The 6,000-nt window shown below is 34.5% G+C and overlaps 1 protein-coding gene across 2 annotated transcripts in view; it reads left to right on the forward strand.

Annotated features, from left to right (window-relative positions):
• LOC133280005 (sodium channel protein type 5 subunit alpha-like) overlaps positions 1 to 5,022 on the forward strand; it is a 40,730-nt gene extending 35,708 nt beyond the window's left edge. For both annotated transcript variants that reach the window (XM_061474284.1, XM_061474283.1), the window contains 4 exons: positions 256 to 397; positions 921 to 1,021; positions 1,835 to 2,099; positions 3,581 to 5,022. In XM_061474284.1, the coding sequence (XP_061330268.1) occupies positions 256 to 397; positions 921 to 1,021; positions 1,835 to 2,099; positions 3,581 to 4,758 (1,686 nt within the window). In that variant the 3' untranslated portion in view covers positions 4,759 to 5,022. The remainder of the gene's footprint in view (positions 1 to 255; positions 398 to 920; positions 1,022 to 1,834; positions 2,100 to 3,580) is intronic.
• The last annotated feature ends 978 nt before the right edge of the window (positions 5,023 to 6,000 follow it).

A 6,000-nucleotide genomic window follows, 5' to 3' on the forward strand; every position in this document is an offset into this window, starting at 1 on the left:
TCACTTCTGATTGCAACTGTTCATTTACTACTTAAGTAGTATTAAATTTACTAGAGCTGGATTGGGTTTTGTATCTTTGTAATTATCTTTACAAACAGTAACAAGACAGAACAAGACAGTTCTACTTACAGATCTAAATAAAGGTTTCAATGTGTAGAAATAGAATTTTTTATTATAAATTGAAAATGATAAAGTTGCGATTATCTGATTTTTACCAATATTATTTTTCTGTTTTGATTTTTTTTTTTTTAACAGATAGATGAACAGCCAAAGTTTGAAGCGTTCCCAGCCATGTATATGTATTTTGTGATTTTCATTATTTTTGGATCTTTCTTCATGCTGAACCTTTTCATCGGAGTGGTTATCAGCAATTTCAACCAACAAAGGAAAAAGATAAGTACTGCATGAGCTAATTCAGGGTCTCTAGTAATCCCAATATCATTTTGTGAATGTTAGTTTGACATTGTCATGGTTTGAAACAACTAAGTCCCATGCAGACGCTCGCTCACGACCCCCTCTTCCCTCCTCCCTGGACGGATGGGGAGGAGAATCAAAAGAATGTAAATGCCATGAGTTAAGAACAGTTTAATAACTAAAATAAAGTAAAACATATTACTACTAATAATAGCAACGATGAGGGGACTAACAAGCAGAGGGAATATTAAACCAAAAGGGGAAAGGAAAAAAAAACAGTAATAACCAGCAGTGATGCACAATACGGTTGCTTACCACCTGCTGACTGATAACCCAGCCTGACTCAAGCAGCCATTGGTCCCTTCTGTGTAACTCCCCGCAATTTATATACTGGACATAATGTGCTGTGGTGTAACTTACTTTTTTTTTTCACATGAACTTGTTAGTGTTTATTTAGTTGACTGCTTAAACTTCAGCTGAACAACGGTATTTTTTCCTTTACTTAGGTGGAAAAGATATATTTTTGACTGAGGAACAGAAAAAGTATTATAATGCCCTAAAAAAACTTGGATCAAAGAAACCTCAAAAACTCATCCCAAAACCATTGGTGAGACCATCTTAAGTAGAATATGACAAAGATACAAAGATGGTGACCATATTCAAACTCAATAGCCAGGCATCTGGAATAAAATTCATGTTAGAACCCACCATCTTCCTCATTCAATATAGCGTTTACATTTTACTCTCTATTTCTTAAATCTATCTAATGCAGCCTTTCTTTGTGGGCATTAATTAAAGAATTTCACAGCCTGTTTATCGCCTATTCAAATGTACAAATTATTTATAAAGGTTCATATTAAATATTTGATAATCATAAATCCATGCTCATATGTCCATATGATCTTGAGATCTGAGTTGCATGACACTACTTCTGCAACTAGATTGGATTATTGCAAGTGAGAATAAATAGGGAGTAGTACATGCCAAATGGTTGTTACTTCCAATAATCTTACGCTCCATTTCATATAGGTTCTTAAATTTAAGTCCACGCCTGGGTTCACATAGTAACTGCTCAGAGGTTTTCTTGATTACGACATTTTAGTTCAAATTGCTTATCCTAAAATCTCTGCTTCAATAACTAATTCTATTAAAAGAGCAATCACTATGTACTCTGAATGCTTTCATCCTGAATAATTATTTTCTAAGGGAATGTGGTTGCATGATGCCTGCAAATATTTCTCCAAATACTGAGTGTTTTCTTCGAAGGTCTAAAGAAATGACCTAAAAATGCTTGTAGGAGCTTATAGTTAAATTTATATTCTCTTAAATTCTCTTTCTAAGCATAAGTTACTGATTTATATTTGAATGTAGTCTGGGTCTTACAAGTAGCATTAAGCAGCTCTTCTCATTCTCTCTGCAGAATATGTTCCAAGGATTGCTGTTTGATATAGTATCGCACAAAGCATTTGATATTACCGTTGCAGTTTTCATCTGTCTAAATATGGTCATTATGATGGCAGAAAATAACCAGGACAACGTCAAGGATGTTCTTAATAAGATCAACCTGTTTTTTGTGGCAGTGTTTACTGGGGAATGTGTCATAAAAATACTAGCCTTAAGACATTACTTTTTCACCTGTGGCTGGAACATATTTGATTTAGCTGTTGTGATCCTTTCACTAGTTAGTAAGTATTAATCGTTATTAGATCAGGTAATATGTCTTAGCAATACTAAGCCAAATTTCAGTATGAAGTAACCACTTATGTATCTGATAAACAAGTTCCAGATCCATTGTACTTTTTCAAACCATATGCTGAGTGATCCTTTCTAAAAGGATTTATTGTTGTTTTTCCTTATATTTTTGCAGAGTGCTAGAAGGTAAACGGATAGTTTTCAACTTTTTGCTTTTTTTTTTAAGTATGAGATTTATTGAGTAATTAACAGAATAGGAATCTAATGAGTAACATATTTTCTAAGTTACTGTACTTAAATTTTTCTCTTGATGTTTTTATGCCTTCAATTTACATGTAATCACCTTAACCATTGTTTTCACAGTAAAAGCAAATTCAGGTTAAAAATACATTTGTATGAAAAATGGAAAAGACTTATTTTATTTTCCAGGACCTTCTTTTAAGAAAGCAGATCCTGAGGACTGATTTAGAAAGCTCAGGAAAATTTAATTGTTCTGCACCATTCTAAATCCAGGCCACTGTTGGTGACTGTGAAAGTCATAAAAACTGGCTTGTTTTTATTTTGCTTTTCAACTAAGACTAAATGCATATCATTTCCCCTACAAAGGTTCATATACAGCTTTAATTTCTTGTATGGTTTATTTGTCTGTGCTTCCTACCAAGCTCAGGTTATGTCATAGAAAAAAGGATGGGAAAGAACCTGATCTGAGTTCTCTGCCTCATCTCTAAGCACAGTTCCCCTTTTCTATACCATGCAACCCAGAAAAATTGCTTGGATGGTGCTCTGAGCAACTTGATCTAGTTGAAGGTGTCCCTGCCAATGGCAGGTGGGTTGGAACTAGACAACCTTTAAGGTGCCTTCCAAACCAAACATGATTCTATGAAAATGCTGACTTCTTAAGTCCTCTGTTTGTAATCACTTACATTACTACTGTATAATTATTCTGATAGTAGGATCATAGAATGAGGTGTGATGAAGGTTGAATACTGAAAGACAGTTTTCATTTATTTTCTTCTTGCTCTTCTCTGATCTCATTTAAGTACCAAGCATTAATAAAAGTCTCACATTTAACATGTGGCTTATGCCTGTAGAAGAAGCAGCAATCAGGCAGCAGCTAGGAGACAAGCCCCATAGCTTCCAGCACAGGAGCTGAATGGATTTTAAAGGACTTTTTAGTACTTAAGCAATGTGTAATTTTATCCCCTGAATTAGAGAAAACTGGGAGAATGCAGTTGCCAAACTATATGAAATCTTGATACTTCTTCAAGATTTAAAGTTATTACAATTTGTCTTCCTTTTCCTAAGCTCTTTCGTAAGCAATTGCAATATTGATGATAATATTTTTGGTGAAAGTTTTGTAATATGCTCAAAGTTATTTTCAACACCTAAAGCATTGCACATAGCAAAATAGACATAAATAGGGAATTTCACTGATATGGCTTGACAACATTCTGTTTTCTTTTTAATTTCAAAGGTACTGGACTTGCTGAAGGCTTTCAGACTTTGTTCTCCCCTACGCTTCTGAGAATTTTTCGTTTGGCAAGAATTGGCCGAATCCTGAGATTAATCCGACAAGCTAGAGGAATTCGAGCTCTGCTTTTTGCCTTACTGATGTCTCTTCCTGCACTGTTCAACATTGGTCTTTTGCTTTTTCTGGTTATGTTCATTTATGCTGTTGTGGGCATGACAAACTTTGCCTGCATTGGCTGGGAAGGTGGAATTAATAACCTTTTCAACTTTCAAACTTTTGATAGTAGCATTCTCTGTCTCTTCCAAATTACAACATCAGCTGGCTGGGATGGTCTTCTGGCCCCTCTGTTAAAAGAATCTAATTCATGTGCTCCCAACTTAAATTTAACAAGTGAACAGAAAAAAAGTTGCCGAAGTAGGGGGGTTGGTATTTTTTATTTTGTAAGCTATGTCATTATATCATTTCTTATTGTTGTAAATATGTACATAGCTGTCATTTTAGAAAACTTCAATGTTGCCACTGAAGAAAGCACAGGTCTTCTTTGTGAGGATGACTTTGATATGTTTTATGAGACCTGGGGAAAATTTGATCCTCAGGCAACACAGTTTATTGAATATTCTGCTCTTTCAGACTTTGCAGATGCTCTGGCAGAACCCTTACGCATTCCAAAGCCTAATAAAATTCAGCTCATGTCCATGGACCTCCCTCTAGTTAGTGGAGATAAGATCCACTGCTTGGATATCTTGCTTGCTTTCTCTAAAAGGGTTTGGGGAGAATCTGGAGATTTGCGTGATCTTGAAATGCACATTGAAGAAAAATTTATGGCTGATGATCCAGCTAAAACTTCTTGCAAGCCAATTACTACTACCCTTAAAAGGAAACAAGAGGAAGTATCAGCTCGTATTATTCAAAAGGCCTTCAGGAGGTATTTGGTGAAGCGCTCTTCTAAAAAGAAACCTTTCTTATACCATCGTAAACGCTACAACAGTGCTGTCTTTGAAGAAAGTACATGTAAGAAAGAAAGTCTTATTGCATCAATGCTTAATAAAGATAATGATAGGAAGCTAGACAAATCATGGACAGCGTCTTCCATATCTCTCCCTTTATTTTATGATGGTATTGCTGAAACAGATAGCAATAATGTGGACACACAAGGTTGCCCCAGGCTGCAGCATTTTTGACTAAATCAGTATCAGTTATTTTCAGATGGAGAAAATATTCAGATGAAGCATAATACTTTACATTCTGAAAAATGCTGGCAACCTTTAAGTATTGTGCTTGTGCTATTTTGCAAATGCTCCTTGAAACAATTAAGGTTTGAACAACTAAGTCAAATATTAGAGGAAAATCAAACTGGATTTTTTTTTTTCCTCAGCTACTGGAGGAGGTGAGTTAATTTTTACAGCAGTTGTTTTTTGTGTTACTTCATATTTCTGTGTGTACAGAAGTAACCCGTAGATCTGTTGTAACTGTAAAAACAATGTAGACATTGTTCTACACAAGTCTGTAGAACAATGTGTATCTCTTTAGAGATAAAGCCTGGTTTGAAAAATCAGTTATTGTAGTAAAATAATTACTGCATTTTATGTAAAAGAGCTTATTCAAGACACTTTAGTATAATCAATCACTAATTTCTATGTTGCTTGGAACCATCTTCCTCCTAGTACCATTGGATGGATTTGTTTATTCTTAAGAATTTTTGAGGTGTCTTTATATATGCACCTGAGTGAATGTAACATATAATCCTCAGGTGTCTGTGCTTAAAATTGTATATGATTTGTTCTATCTATCATTTGGTGAATGAAAGTTGTGATAACAAGTTACCAAAATCAAAGGATGTTATGCAGGAGGTATTGTTTCGGAAAATCTTAAGGATTGTTGTACATACATTTCATCAATATAGTTCATCCAAATGTGATAGAAAGTATTAGCAATCTGAAAAAGAGTTCATGGTATATCTTACAAGACAACATTTATTAAAGTTAGAGGAAGCATTTATTTCATTGCTTTTGGAAAAAAACCACAAACCTATGTATGAACAATGTGTATTAATATTACCTTTACTGGTTTTTTGCACTTTATGTTGGTCAGGTGACATGTCATGGTGGCCTCAGAACCAGTGAAACAGGACTATTAGATTCTTCAATAAAAGTGTTCAGATGTTTAACATATTTTTTGTCTCTTTTGTAAGGGGTATGTTCAGTTTCAGTTTGTTACAAGACACTATTAGAGGGGTAAAACCACAGCAGTATAATTTAAAAAAAATAGCTACTATAAAGTATAAGAAAAGTGTAAGTGCTTTCCTTTTTTCAGGGAATCAGAAAAGATTTAGCGTTCTCAGGCAACCAATAGCAGGAACAATAAGGTAATTGCTCAATTTCTACTGTAATATTCTTTGTTCAATGATCAGACACCATTAGATG

Source organism: Pezoporus flaviventris, unplaced genomic scaffold, assembly GCF_033815535.1.
Source record: "Pezoporus flaviventris isolate CSIRO_AGI_PZ_B2104156 unplaced genomic scaffold, CSIRO_AGI_Pfla_v1 ptg000079l, whole genome shotgun sequence".
Taxonomy (NCBI): domain Eukaryota; kingdom Metazoa; phylum Chordata; class Aves; order Psittaciformes; family Psittacidae; genus Pezoporus; species Pezoporus flaviventris.